This window comes from Calidris pugnax, unplaced genomic scaffold (assembly GCF_001431845.1).
Source record: "Calidris pugnax isolate Ruff unplaced genomic scaffold, ASM143184v1 scaffold44, whole genome shotgun sequence".
In the NCBI taxonomy this organism is placed as follows: Eukaryota; Metazoa; Chordata; class Aves; order Charadriiformes; family Scolopacidae; genus Calidris; species Calidris pugnax.
This window is the reverse complement of record NW_015094506.1, coordinates 42,617,171-42,632,016: the sequence shown is the minus strand read 5'-3', so window position 1 is coordinate 42,632,016 and position 14,846 is coordinate 42,617,171. Positions and strand designations below refer to the sequence as shown.

Genomic DNA, 14,846 nt, shown 5'->3' with positions numbered 1-14,846 from the left:
CTCCGGCGGGGTGGACAGCGCCGTGGCCGCCCTGCTGCTGCGCCGCCGAGGTGGGTGAGGGCGGCGGGGCCGGGCATTGCGCCGCCGCGGGGGGCTGCGCGGCTGCTCTCGGCCTCCCCTGGGGCAGGGCCTGTGGGAGGGCCGGCGCCTCGGGGGGCGGCGGGCAGCGAGGGGTGAAGGAGGAGCCCTGTTAGGCTGCCGGAAGAGCTCGTTTTTGTGTGAGCTCTTAGCTATAGAAAATAAATAAATCACACAACTGTGCTATAGAACTTCAGAGGATGTTTGCTCAGCGCGGGATGGCTCACATCTTCTGAAATATTCAGTTACCCTTGCAGGTCTTGAAAAACACAGTTTTTAGGTCGAGGCCGTGGGAATTTCGCTTTTTAAGTCGCTCTGGCCTTCGTTTCTTAGGTTACCAGGTGACGGGTGTCTTTATGAAGAACTGGGACCCTCTGGATGAGCAAGGGGCTTGCTCCATTGACAGAGATTGTGAAGATGCTTACCGGGTTTGTCAGAAGCTTGATATTCCTTTTCACCAAGTTTCCTACGTGAAGGAATACTGGAATGAAGTGTTCAGGTAGAAACATGTTTAAAATATATGGTCTTTCAATTATTGTGAAGAGTAAAGATGGGCACATAATGGGTAACGGCAGTTTATTGCAGTATTATAAGTGTTAAGAGAAAGTACTAAAGGCTCCTAAATATTGAAGGGATTATTTTTTCTCTCATTCATATTTAAGATCAGAATGTATATGTTGGTTTTAATACATTTGTTATTTTTGAAATTGATAGGAGATTTCTCCCTCATGATTATGTGCATGTAGCAATTGCTGTGTTGTGGCTTATTTCTTCTGTTTCCCACAGACTGACCCAACCTTATTGCAACTTGAGAAAAAATATTTAATGGGTTGCCATTATAGTCTGTGTGTGTAATTTTAGTGTGTAATTATAGTCTGTGTTTGAACTGGCCTTGCTTTTTTAAACTTACAACAAATTTGAAACTGTTCTCTGAAGAGGGTGTTCAGATTTTCTCTGAATTTGTTGCACTTTAAGGGGAGAAAGTTTTGCATAGGAAAAGCTGAGAGTTTTTCTTGGGAGGCAGGAAAAGAAGGGAAATATTTGTAATAAAAACATTATTTATGTTCTGTGTGCTCAACATAAGTGCATAAGATTTGTTCCCTGATCTTCGTCACCCCCCTTTAAGTAGTGCTGTTGTTAATTTGTCCTAGAAGAAACTGAGGGATAACCTAGTCATGCTAGTCCCTTTAAGTAGTGCTGTTGTTAATTTGTCCTGGAAGAAACTGAGGAATAACCTAGTCATGCTACTTCTACTTCATGTTGAAATGACATCAAGTTGAGCACTAAACTTCTGTACAGTCAGTGAAGAAAACAGCTCTGTTCTGGAAAAAATCACTCCATTTTTCCCTCCTGGTGTGAGAGAATGAATAAATGTTACCAAAACTCTTGAGGGGTGTGGGCTGTCCATAAATGACAGTGAATTGGAGATAATAGATCAGTTTTTCTTTTGCTTCTCATCATTTATTAGTGTAGTTGTCACAAACAATCTGTTGCAAGTGTCTCAGTTTGTTTCAGAATCCTTTTTTTTTACTGTCATCAGTGACCTTGAATTTATTCCTCCTCTGGATCTCTCTTTAAAGGGTTATTCATCAAAACCCACCTTTTATCAAGACAATTCTTCCAGGTCTTGTCTTTCCCATGTTTTGTGCAAATCTGTTTCAGGTCTTTACCTCAGAGAGAGGGTCAGTAGGCATCCTTCATTGCCTTTTCTCCGGTTCTGTACTTCACTTGAAGTTCTGAACTGCTGTGAGCCTGGCTTTATGCTGAGTCTTTTATGAAGCTTCCAGTTACTCTTGCAGTATTTGCCAAGGAGTGTTGTGCTGTCATAAGAGTACAGTGCTGAGCCAGCTCCTGTTAGACCCAGGTGATTTAATTATTAGTAGGAATGGTTGAATTCAGAGCTGTTAAAAAGGAGTTAGACAAAATAAAATACGTGTTGCTTTATTTTTTATTAATGTGTGTAATGTATAACAAGGTAAAGAAGAAGCAATTGATTCTTGTTCAGGTGATTAAAAGTAAACCCAAATACTATGGTTGTTGGTGGTGTTTAAAATCCAGTCTATGCTTCAGTTCCTCTTGACTTCAGTGGCTCCTGAGGACAAGCAAAATAATGCAGTGATCAGATGTTTTGATATCTCAGTGCATCACTGTATGTTGGTTTGATTTCGTTAGTTATTATTTCAGTGTTTTCAAGCAAATGATGCTAAGTGCTTTAATTATGTGACAGGGTAAAACTGCAATGTGACCTTGAGAAACTGCTTGAATATCTTGAACGGAAAAAACAAAAAAGGAAAAATCTCTGTAAAATTAAGCTCATGACTGCTTATGGTGGAGTTATTGCACATTAAGTTATTGTCCATTCAGCTGAGATACTGTAACTCGTGGTGTGTACTCCACTGCACCATCTCTTTGAAAAGTTAAACAGGGTTGTTGAATATTTTGTAAGGTAAGAGTAGGATGTACACAGTGGGTAGCCATATCTCCCCTGAGGGAATATTAATTTAATAAAACACGGTTACAAGATCGTGAGTGATCATTTGACCATGTCCTCAGTGCACTGGGAGAAAATCTTCCAAGTGCTGTTTTTAACAGGTGTCTTGGTTTGAGGTGCACTGGGAGAAAATCTTCCAAGTGCTGTTTTCAACAGGTGTCCTATTAAGGTAAAACAACTTTTTGTTCAGTAATTTTATTTCTTAGCTAGGTCTCTTTTAAGTCTCTGAAATTAACAGCATATTGTGGAGAAAACTGTTCATTCCCAGGGTGATAAGGCCAATGTTTATGGTTAATGCCAAGGACTCTGAAATTAACAGCATATTGTGGAGAAAACTGTTAATTCTCAGGGTGATAAGGCCAATGTTTATAGTTAATGCCAGGGCAGGGTATGCAGAGAGTCTCTTGCTTATACGTATTGCTATAACACCTAAGGTCAACTAGTCTTGCTTATACGTATTGCTATAACACCTAAAGTCAACTAATTTCATTTCATTATTTGCCCCATTGGAGGGTTGGAAGTGGAAGAGCATAGAAGACATTATTTGCCCCATTGGAGGGTTGGAAGGGGAAGAGCATAGAAGGGTCCCACCTGCAGGGAGAAGCAGACAGGACAGGTGACCCAAAACTGACCAACAGGGTATTCCATCCCACCTGCATCACACTCTGTATAAAAGCTGAGGGATCAAAGGGTCAGCCTCTTTCTTCAATGTCTCGATGTCTGAGAAGGACCCTGTCTGTTTGTCTGCCTTTGATCCCAATCCGTGCATTCCTGAATCCTCACCTATTTGATCCCAATCCATGCATTCCTGAATCCACACCTAGAATCTAGTTCCCTTCCATCGCTGAGTCCAGTCTGGTTCTTCCCCAGTGCCTGCTGGTGACATCATCCTGGGAGCTTGGTACAGTTTTGTATATACTGTATCTATGTCATTATGCTGGTGACATCATCCTGGGAGCTTGGTACAGCTTTGGTACAGTACGTATACTGTATGTCATTATCTTCTTTTTATTTTATCATTAATATTTCATTAAAGTGGTTTATTTCCCTCTAAACTGGTAAATCTCTTTGTGTCTCTCCTCTCCTCGGAGCGAGAGGTGAGGGAGGGTATGAGTCATTGGCCAATCCAGCCTAAACCGTGACAACAGGTTAAAATCTAATGGATATTTTATTTCTTACGTAAAATGCTTAGTCTGATGGAGTCTCAAGTTCTTATGTTTAAACAGATCATTCAGTCTCAGACAGCATTATGCAGTGTTGATGTTGATAATGTTGATACACCTTTGAATCTTTATTTTACAGTGACCTCTTAAAAGAGTATGAATTGGGAAGAACTCCTAACCCCGATATTGTGTGTAACAAGCACATCAAATTCAACTACTTTCTTCACTATGCTATGGATAACCTTGGTAAGGCATTTTCAAGTGTGTCAGTACAGAGCATGCGCCGTGGAAATGCTTAAAGGATACGAACTCTTGAGAAGGTGGGGAAAAACATGAGTTCATGTGCATGCCTAATTCATGCATCTCTATAGCAGCATTTCAGTGTTTGAAAAGTATTTGGTTTTAGTTTTGCTTTACATACAGGATCATCAATTGGTTCAGGTTGGAAAGGACCCTTAAAGGTCATCTAGTCCAACCCCCTTGCCATGGGCAGGGATATCTTCCACTAGATTAGGTTGTTCATATGTAGGAACAGATGTAATTCATGGACGTACATTGACCTAAGCTTGAAGTTTTACATTCTTAGGTGGTCCTTACAGTACAGAAGCACAAGTGCTGGCATGCTGATGAGTAGTTTACACTATTTAAATAGCAGGAGTATAATTATTGTCAGTGTAACAATTCTGTGTGTAGGTTTTCTTCATTCATTGCTCTCTGCTTTTCTTACTGGATGTTTATAATTCTGTTTAAAACTGTGAATTTCAAATATGTGGCTTTGTTGTGTGTTTTTTTCTTGATAGGAGCTGATGCAATTGCAACTGGGCATTATGCTAGGACCTCACTAGAGGATGAGGAGGTATTTCAACAGAAACATACTAAGAGACCACAAAGACTTTTCAGAAACCGTTTTGAAGTTAGAAATAGTAAGTGGTTTCTTCATTTCATATTTCATCCTGGATATGAAAGAGAAATTTAAACTATATTTGGTGTCACAGAATCGGGAAAGTTTGTTACCTTACACAGTTTAAACCCCAGCCTAGGTAGAAGGTTGATTGCACAAAAGAGGGGATTTACATTACTGAAAATTACCCTGACTCATCAAATATTAGATTTTCTATTTTAAGAGTTCTAATCCAGGTGCAGAGGTAAGAATTGGCGTTTCAGTAGTAATCAACATTCTGGTGGAGCTGTAATGTGGATTGAGGAGACAATGATACCTTCTATACCCTGGAGAAGTATTTAAAGAAATCATTATCATGTATTTCCATGACTTGCATTAGATTTTTTTTTTTTAATGTTTCTTCTATTTTAGGGAATGTATTATTTGGCTATATAGTATAGATAGAACTCATTATGGCTATATGCCGAAGTGGAATTTTAGAATTAAGGCTTTGAAACAATAGAATTAATAACCTACTTTTATACAGTAATTGGACTGTATATTATTTTACTGGAAAAAATCAGGTTCTCATTTAGTAATTCAACTATTCTGCCTTATTTCTCTGTTCTTATATAAAAGCCTAGTTTTCCCAGGTAGGTCAAGGTCCTGCCTACCCTGCAATTGAGAAGTGCGGGTGCAGCACGTGCAGACATTTTAAAGGCTGCAATTCTCCTGTCAGCAAAGGTACTGGTAGCAGCAGTGCAGGTTTTGCTCTTCACCCTCATAGTCTGCCGGTGGCTGTACACGACCAGAGGTTGATCTCCACACCACAGTGGTTCTCTAGTTATCAGGACCAAAGCCAGCTTGATGAATGCTGGTTTGGGTATTTCTCTGCATGGTACTGTCACAGCTTGGATGGCAGTGTGGAGGTTTCCCAGATAGCTCTGCAACAGACCTTCACTCAGGTGAAGCTCTCATGTGTAACGAGAAGCAAGCTATACCCAAAGGGGAGGAAACTTGCAAATTACCAGTATGCAAAGCTGCCACAGTGATGTTTTTGTGTTACAGCTTCCACGCGTTCATTTGTTTGTTCTGGAATTAAAGGAGTTTATTTTGTTTTTTGTTTTAATTTTATTTCTGGAAAGGTGAAATCAGTAGAGTTTGTACAACATCACAGCTATTAGCTCTTGAAGAGAGTGGACAGAACGTGACTGAAAAACTATATCGATTTTATTTCATCTGGACAAGCAGGAGACTTCATCTATTTCATAGAAAAACTCTTCCAAACTCTCCTGAGTATTGGGAATAAGTCTGCTGATTGTTAGAATCATTGGTTTATAGTGGTATGATTTCAGGGCAAAACTGAATGTTGTTTCTGTTTGAAGAACAGTATACTCTAAGATATTTGAATGTCCATTGTCTCTTTCATGTGAAACGTGAAAGTTGTTTTTGCATTTCATATTGTTGATGCTCTTTCCAGTGACACGTGCAGTAGTTAAATGGATGAGGCAGTTCAAGACCTTGTAAGATTCTGTGTTTTAGAAAATCAGAATCTTTCATGATCTTTTTAGTGGTGAGAAAATACCCAAACGTTTTTCAGTTAGGTTTTGAAAAACCTGAAAAATGCTGTCTTTAACATGTGTTAGGAAATAATAAAACCAAAATGTTGATTGTCAAGCAGAACACTAAAGGAAGCTGAGCAATTAAAGGGAGTTATTTTGAGATGCTTTATGTGTTCTTCCCTTTGCAGCTGTGAAACTCCTTCAAGGGGCTGACCTTTTTAAGGACCAGACCTTCTTTCTCAGTCAGATCTCACAGGATGCTTTGAGGAAAACCATTTTCCCTTTAGGGGATTTAACAAAAAGTTTTGTGAAGAAGATAGCAGCGGAACATGACCTTCATCATGTGCTAAAGAAAAAAGAGGCATGGTAACACTTAAACTCTCTTGATTTGTATTTCTTTCTAAAATAGACTTTTCTGAACTTTTTGAACTTTAATCTGTGACAACTTGGCTGTTTCTGAGCACTATTAATAGAATGAGTTGGGAAGCAGTTCTATAGCTGTCTGCTTGCTCAAAAGTACTTTTATGAGTTTATGGTTAGTTGTGTATTTTAACTTGCAGTTAATTTGTTACCGTTGTATCACGGAAGAATTAAGGTGAAGGTGAATGTGTTGGGTTGCTATGACCCGTAAGGAAAGTATTCTCTAGTACAGCAGGTGAGAAGCCTTTAAGCTTTTAAAGGCTTCCTCGTTATAATGTTTTTCAAAATGTCTCTATAGAAATTGGATCGTACTGTTTTCCACAATTACTTTAAAAAAAGAAAAGTTCTGTTTCCCTGGCTGATAAATAACACTTGATGATTTGATCCTAAAAAAAGATACAGGCATCAGTTATATTGCAGATGGCATCTTGATTGCTTTTAGTGTTTATATTCATCTACTGTAAGTGGTTGAAGAACGTAGACAGTAACTCAAAGGAAAAAAAAAGCCTATTTGTTTATGAAAGTTTTTTTCAAGAGATGCATAACTTTACTGTATCATTTGTGTTAGTTTTCTACTTCAGCCTGAAAGAGCCTTCTGTTTTTAGTATACATACAATGTAGTCACCAAGGTTAGTGTATCTATCGAACGTGTGTTCTGTTTCTTATTATTTCTCTTTTGCACTTACAACTCTCACTGATACTGTATAGAATTAGTTTACTGGAGCAGATATTGTGGTTTTGTTTATTTTATGAGATGCCTAGCATAGTTTGGGATACATAGGGGGTAAAAAAAAAACCCATCTTGGACAGATTATTAATAGACATTATTTCAGGTGTTTTTCTCTGCTTTTATGGATTCGATACCACATTTCCTTTTCAGAGTATGGGAGTCTGTTTCATTGGTGAAAGAAACTTTGAGAATTTCCTTCTTGAGGTGAGCAACATTAATTCTATGGCAATCTTTATGTTCTGTTCTGGTTTTCAGTAGTAATTTGTAACTCTGTATGCAGAAAAATCTCCGCAGCTCATGGCCCATGTGAAGTAGCAATGTCCCGTCTCCCTTTGCAGTCCCAAGCCTACCCAGATTCCAGCAGCCTGTAGGAGGTGTCTTGCCCCCCCACCAGTGAACAGCCAGTCACTTTCTGTAGCAAAAGGAGTGTGTGAACTACTTGCCCTCCTGTGGCTGCCAGGCTCTGGCGAGTGGTTGGGATGTGAGAGGGGCACCTGGCTGAATCCTGTCCCCTGGCATAGGTGAGGATGGGGGGAGTGAAGCACAGAAATACTGCTGAGAGGAGCTGCCCTTCCTACTTTTCTCTCTAAAGCACCAGCAGGGAAGAGGCAGTAAGCTGCTTGGACAGAGTTTGCTTCTTGAAAAACTATTTTCCAGCTTCAAGAGAATGTAACCTGAAATAAACTGTGAGGGGGGTTTTGTGCCGTCTTGTGACTTAAACAATCTCTTCCTATTTGGTAGTATTTAGAACCTCAACCAGGTAACTTTGTTTCCATTGAAGATAAGAAGGTGATGGGAACCCACAAAGGTAATTGACTAACTCTCCTTAGTAACTGCTTTTAGATAAATGAAACAATTCTGCTTGTAATTGGAGGACAAATTTTGTGACATTCCAAACCAGTCTACAGGTTTTTCCCAGTTTGATAACTCCAATAATTGTGGAAGACTTGCTTTGTACAATAGTAGAGCCTTGAACTACAACTGATTCTTGATTATTTGTTCCATGTTGCAAGAAAGTAAATGATAATTATTATGGTTACTCTGTTGATACTAAGTGGTTGTTAATTGAATACCGAGAGACCATTGTCCATTTAATTCTTTCAGAATGACTGTGCTTCAGTTCCAGATTCTTTAGTACCTAATCTTTGCAGAAAAAATACACCATGCACCTCAGTGATGCACAGTAGGACATCACCAAACATGGGCAGCTTATCTTTTCCTTTCCTTCTGTGTGTCCTTCCTTTGCTCTCCTCAGTTCTAGCTGCCAGAACTGAGTTCCTCTCTCAGGTAATTTATGGAAGTAGGAAGTTCTACTAGTACATAAAAGTAAGCGAAATTGCTAAGACTGAGTGGTAGCAAAACCACAAATTGAAGCTGAAATAAAGAAATGTTTGTCGTTTATAAACCCTAAGGATACCACAATTGAAACGGATTAGTTTGAAATCACGTGCTTCAGGTACAGATGAAAACTTTAGTTTGTAATTGGCATATTTCTCTGAGGCAATTTGGCTCATTGTTCTTTGTTTAGTGGTAAAGATTTGGGGAAATGAATTTAACATATTTTTCTAAAAGTAAAAGATTAAATGTTGCTAGCAGTATTACTTTTTCGTATTTCTCTAGGTTGGTTCCTCTACACAATAGGCCAGAGGGCTAGGCTAGCAGGCCTGAAGGATGCCTGGTTCGTTGTAGACAAAGATGTCAGCACTGGAGATGTCTTTGTGGTGAGTTAATTCACACTGATATGGCAAATGACTACTGCAAGTATTTTGTGATTCCTGCTGTATGGAATGTGATTCCAACCCGGGCAGAATTCTGGGCTTTCCTCTTGCAGGAAACAAGAATCAACTGGTGCAGCATCAGCAGATTTGAAACATCTTGTCCAAACTGGCTTTTCTTGAGTAGAAAATTGTTTTAGATTTTGGTATTAAACTTTTCCAAACACAGGGGGAAAAGAATTGGCCAATCTACTGAGCTCTCATTTTCTACTCTAAAACATGAGGGTTTTATTGTAGTTGTTACCACACAGTATGTAAAACTTGTATTAACTTGGTTTACTATGTACTGCTACTTCCTTTTTCTACTAAAAGAAGTAGTAGCCAGTAATGCAGTGTTTGTTGTTTGAAAAACTGAAGCAGAAAACGTGTGACACTGTGAATCACTGGTGTCTCAGGGACTAATTGTATGAGATGACTGGGAGTTCTGTAGCTCGCTGGCATTGTTAATGTTTCCTGCTGTTCATGCAGTTGTTATTCTTATTTGACTGATGTGATTATAATGAGGTGTTCAGCTACTTGTTGATGTGCCTGGGAGGAAAAAATCATAATCAAATGAGAGTTGAGAGGAAACAGGCAGGACCACTGAGAATTATTTTTTTTATGCCCTACGGTAAGGCTGTGTGTGTGCAATGCCTTTGCTGGGGAGGTGTTGAGTTGAGAAACTGGAGAAAAGGGAGGTAGCGTCTTGTTGAGGCAGGATAAGGAGGGCAATGGGCACATGAACTCAGGCTGAAGAAGGCAGAAATACAGTTAGAATAAATAGAAGAAGCAACATAACTCTAGGAAGTACAAGACTGACTTGCTTTAGCCTAGTTTTTTCATTAAATGCTTCCACCTGGAAGCCGGTAAGTGCTAATAAATGCTTACTTGCTTACTCATTTTGCCTTCATTTTGCTTCTATATTTCACACTTCACAAATGATACGCACTCTAGCAAAAATATCAGCATTAAATAAACGTTGTATTTTAAGGCACCATCAACAGATCACCCCGCTCTGTACAGAGACCTGCTGCGGACAAACCGAGTGCACTGGATAGCAGAGGAGCCTCCCGCAGAGCTCGTTAGAGACAAGATGATGGAATGTCATTTCAGGTTTCGGCACCAGATGGCACTGGGTAATCAAACCTTGGTTTGCTTTTTGGTTTACTCAGTTTGTGAAACTGGTAGTGTGTTCAGTGTAGTTCTAAAAAAATAGTTGAAATGCTTTTTTGGCTTACCATTCTCTTTCTGTAGTGTCTTATATCTGTTTAACGTAGTGATGAAGGTTTTTCTGTTTTAATGTGAACATAAGGATTAACTGGCTGGTGTTTGGCCATTTTCTGCTCTAGTGCCCTGTGTACTGACTCTGAACCAAGATGGGAGTGTGTGGGTGACACTAGTGAAGCCGGCGAGAGCTATCACGCCTGGGCAGGTAAATGATTGCAAGTTATTTTCTTTCCTTTACTTTTTTTGTGTTTTGGCTTATCTGGCTAATGAAACAGAGTAGTGGTTGTATGAGCTGGAGGAAAATTGTTAATTTATTTGCGTGTGAGAGCAGTCAGCTCTACTTTGACTATTCATTGACTTTTTTGAGGAGATTGTTTCCAGTTAAAAATGATCTGTTGTTATCCATATAGTCTGAGAAACTGGCTTACAAGTTTTAGAAAATACGTGAAAACATCTCTGGTAATCAGATAAATGAATGCACTCACTGCCCGGCAGGTCTTGCACAGCCTGCAGTGTCTCGTGTGCCATTTTCAGCTGCTGTAAAGGTTCTCCCTGTGTTTCTCTCCCAGTTTGCCGTGTTCTACAAGGGTGACGAGTGCTTGGGCAGTGGGAAGATCCTGAGGATGGGCCCGTCGGTGTACACCATGCAGCAGGGCAAAAACAGAGAGGAGGGGCCAAAGAAGGAAGAGATTGACAAGATAGAACCAGCAACGTAACACGTGGGTTCCTTTGTTGAAGGACTTCAGAGAATTTGCTGCCTGAGAATAATAAAGACAATAATAAACATTTTTATTTTTTTTCTGTGTATCTTCTAAAGGTCAGTTGGCCACCAAGTCCCAGCTCTTGGCTGTTAGTTTAACACTAAAGCCAGTTTAGTACGATTTTACTGGACTGGATGGTGATATTTATGTTAATATGTATCAAGGGATGTCTTAAAGTTGTTCTTGTAATAGCAGTTACAAATACAAGAATTTTAATATAAAAATCATGTCTGAAATCATAAATCTATTTTTCTTGCATAAGTGAAATGCGTTTTTTTTCTTACTTGAAGATACCTGTCCCTGGGTAAAGTACACGTGTTGTTTTACACTAAATGTAAATGCTTGGCCTTTGAGCTCTGGAAAAGAAATGAATGATATTTAAGTACAGCGTTTTGAATGAACTCTGAGCAAGAGATATTTATTTTTCATTTTATATAGTTTTATAAGAAATGCTTTAGATTCTTAAGCTGTATTAAGTAGTGGTTTTGAGATGTTTACGTAATTCAGGATTACAAATGTAGGGGCTTAAAAACAGTCTTGATTGTTACATTTTTTCACACAACTGACTGAGTTTTTGTTAACTGCTGAGGACAGAGGCTGTTTGATTTGTTTCCTGGAGAAGAGAATGCATTGCTGTGCTTCAGAAAAATGCAAATTCATATGCATTTCCTTAGGTAGCTACCTTAATATAGACCTGATAATAATTGGATCTTGCCATGTGTCAAAATGGAGTGGTGTTAGGAAGAGCTGAACACGCCTGTCCAAATGATCTGTGATTATGAGGATTGGATGCCTATTGAGGACACCCTAAGCTTGTAATAAAACCTTAGTACATCAAGTCAACAAAAATTAATTCCTGTCTTTCAACATGGTAGTAGAAGGTGACTGTCCCTGAAGTACAGCTGTGCAGGAGCAGGACTTTCCAGATGGGTGCAGGATTCTGAAAGTTGCATCCAATTTGGGAGGTAGGAAAGCTGTGCCCTGAATGTATCCTTTCAGCAGATCCAAAGGCATGGATTACATGTACATTCTTTTCTGTTGCCTGAGGATCTTCTAAGAATTCCTTTTATTTCTTCTGGTAAGAAAAGTAAAAGGTAGTCTCTTTTCTTCAAAGTGTGGAGTAAAGGGACGAGAAGATACTCTTCAGTGTCTACCTGCTAGTCTGGCAGAGCTAAACACACAGTTCAGAGAGCCCTTTAGGAAAAAACCTTGACTGTTAAAATCTTACGTATTTATTTGGCATTACAGCTGATCTATTTGAGAGGGGGAAATAAGCCATCCTTTTTCACTGGTGCCAAAATCAGCTCCATTTAGAAGTCTGTCTTCAGAGTGTCCATCCATGTGCAGGTTAACTGTAAAGAGTACACAGGATTCATGTCTACTCCTGGTCTGTGTTAGTCGAGTTGTGTTATGGGTCATGGTCATGACTTCTGTGTGGTTCTCCTCATGTTTTCCTTATCTTTCCTGGAAGTTTCATTTTTGCAAAATATGGAATTAATTACTAAGGAGTTAATGCTCCACATCACCCTCCTCTGAGTTTTCCTGTAAATGTCCCAATTAAATTCTTCACAAATGTTTTGTGTTATATTAGTGTGGTTTTTATTATTACTTCATCTCACAACACTCTCAGGTATGTTTGTTGTTTGATACTGTACTGGTTAGAGGTAGGTTCAACTGAGGACATGAAAGACGATGGAGCCATTTCTGTGTGTTCAAAATTCACTTTCTTTTAGAATTCACAGAACTGCAGAGGTTGGCAAGGACCTCTGGAGATCATCTAGTCCAACTCCAGCGCTCAAAGCAGGGGGAACTAGAGCAGGTTGCTCAGAGCTAGGTTGGCAGGTTTTGATTATCTCCAAGGATGGAGACTCCACAATGTGCACTAATAAGATTCCCCTGAGCCTTCTTGAGGCTGAACTCTCCCAGCTTCTTGTATGATGGATACTCCCTTCCCTCCTCATGACCCCTTCCATATCTGTGTCAGGAAGCTATCAGCACTTCAGAGACCTCTTGGACTGCTTGTGCACCTCAGTGTTGTCCCTCCAGCAGGTATCAGGGGTTTAAGTCTCCCTTGAGGAGCAGGGCCTGCAAACATGATGCTTCTTCCAGTTGTATTTCTTTGTGATCACAGCCTGTAGCAGCCACCTACAGCAATGTCACCCTTGTAGGTTGCTCCTCTGATCCTAACCCACATGCTCTCAGCTGGTCCCTCCAGTCTGTTTTGTTGTTTTCAGGGTCTCTCCTGCCTGGATCACCCTGCTGCCTTAGCTTGCCAACCCAGTCCACCATCGGGTCTTCCCACACCGTCCTGGATCAGGGTGGCTGGTGAGCAGCAAACCTCCCTAGACACCAGGTTGGGTCAGTGACTGGAGCTTCTGTCCCAGGCGGTAGGGAATGTCCCACTGCTGTCACTCTGCCTGTCCCTCCCACCCACAGTGGTGGGTTTGGGCTCTCAAGGCTGCAGGCTTTCAGGGAAGATCCAATGAATCTCTCCCTTGTCACTTCTGACATGGCTCAGGCTGTGGGCCTCCTGCCAGGGCTCCTGGTGAATCAGACCCTCCACCATCACCCACCTCCTGCAGACAAGGATCCCAGCTCTGCTGGGCCTGGGGGGGCTGCACCTTCCCTCAGGAGCTTGGTCTGCACTGAAGTCACTGTTAAAATTTCCTCATTCTTCAAAAAGTTGCTGAGTACTGTTGGGGTTGTCATCACCTGGAAATGAAGGTCAGATCTTTAGAGCAGGTAAATGACTGCACCACCAGTGATTGTCCGGCTGGTAATTTTGTTCAGTTTAAGGTTCTGTTTGACAGTAGCCGTTTCCAACCATTAACATTTCTCTTGTGTAATGAGTCCTTACCTCCTTTTTCACTTTAATGTTTCTACCAGGCAGTGTTTCCCTTCCTATGTGCCTCCAAGGATTTCAATGTGTACGTTTTGGCTCTAAAACCCCAAAATTTTGCTATTGTATAGCCACCTGTGACCCCACGGCTGACTGAAGTGTCCACAAGGTGAGTTCTCAGAGCTGCCTAAAAATGTCTGCTGTTGGGCCTGCCCAAACCCACTGAAATCACACCAGTTTGGGGACACTGAGGTACCGACCTCTACGTGAAGCTCAGGATGAAGGAACCAAGATCCTGTACAACCGGTCAGTCCCATCATCCTGGTTTTAAACTCACTTGCTTTTAGAGAGTCCTTTGAACCTGCTCCAAAAAAGTTTTCTAGACCAAAAAAAAATTCTTGATAAATTTGAACAGGCTTTGCAAATACTTTCAGAACAACAAAAGAAATCCCCCATTAATTTTGATAAATTTGCCTTTTTTTTGTTGTTTTTGTTGTTGTTGCAAGAAAATGTTCATCCTGCCCTACAGGCTTAGTAGTTACTTGTGGTTTTCTGGGTGCCCGTTCAATAGGGGCAGATGTTTCCCCAAAGCTTGAATGTGTTTCCTTAACCTTTGACGAGGAGAGGACTTATTTTACCCTTTTTTTCTTTTTTTTTCTTTTTTCTTTTCCCCTTTTTCTCTCTACCAGGTGAGCTCACTTTTTATAAATCCCCTGCTGAGGCCAGATTGTCCCAGAGCATTATCCCTGGGAAGGCTTTGCTGCTGGGTTGCTGGTATGACACCGGGCACATCCCAGGCCCATGTTCTCACAGGCGCAGTCGGTGCAGAAGTTGTAAGTGCTTTTAACATCATGATGGAGAATTTAGGAGTTCTGCCAATGAGCCCCCAGGTTTGCTGAGAGCTGCTGAGCCAGTGCCTCACAGCAGGGAAGTTCAGCCAG

General features: G+C 40.6%; 1 protein-coding gene across 1 annotated transcript; it reads left to right on the top strand.

Annotated features, from left to right (window-relative positions):
- The first annotated feature begins 6 nt into the window (after positions 1 to 6).
- LOC106901422 (mitochondrial tRNA-specific 2-thiouridylase 1) lies at positions 7 to 12,651 on the top strand. The gene is made up of 11 exons (XM_014964163.1): positions 7 to 50; positions 412 to 577; positions 3,872 to 3,978; positions 4,533 to 4,655; positions 6,363 to 6,535; positions 7,475 to 7,528; positions 8,066 to 8,132; positions 8,945 to 9,045; positions 10,070 to 10,214; positions 10,428 to 10,510; positions 10,875 to 12,651. Exons 2-11 carry the CDS (start codon positions 435 to 437, stop codon positions 11,019 to 11,021), a joined length of 1,143 nt encoding a protein of 380 aa, XP_014819649.1. The 5' UTR covers positions 7 to 50; positions 412 to 434; the 3' UTR covers positions 11,022 to 12,651.
- The last annotated feature ends 2,195 nt before the right edge of the window (positions 12,652 to 14,846 follow it).

Bases quoted from the DNA above. Each gene is read 5' to 3' on its own strand.
- LOC106901422 (XM_014964163.1), top strand. From the start codon at position 435: ATGAAGAACTGGGACCCTCTGGATGAGCAAGGGGCTTGCTCCATTGAC. The intron at 578-3,871 runs GTAGAAACATGT...TTTATTTTACAG, and splicing joins TACTGGAATGAAGTGTTCAG to TGACCTCTTAAAAGAGTATG. The intron at 8,133-8,944 runs GTAATTGACTAA...GTATTTCTCTAG, and splicing joins GGTGATGGGAACCCACAAAG to GTTGGTTCCTCTACACAATA.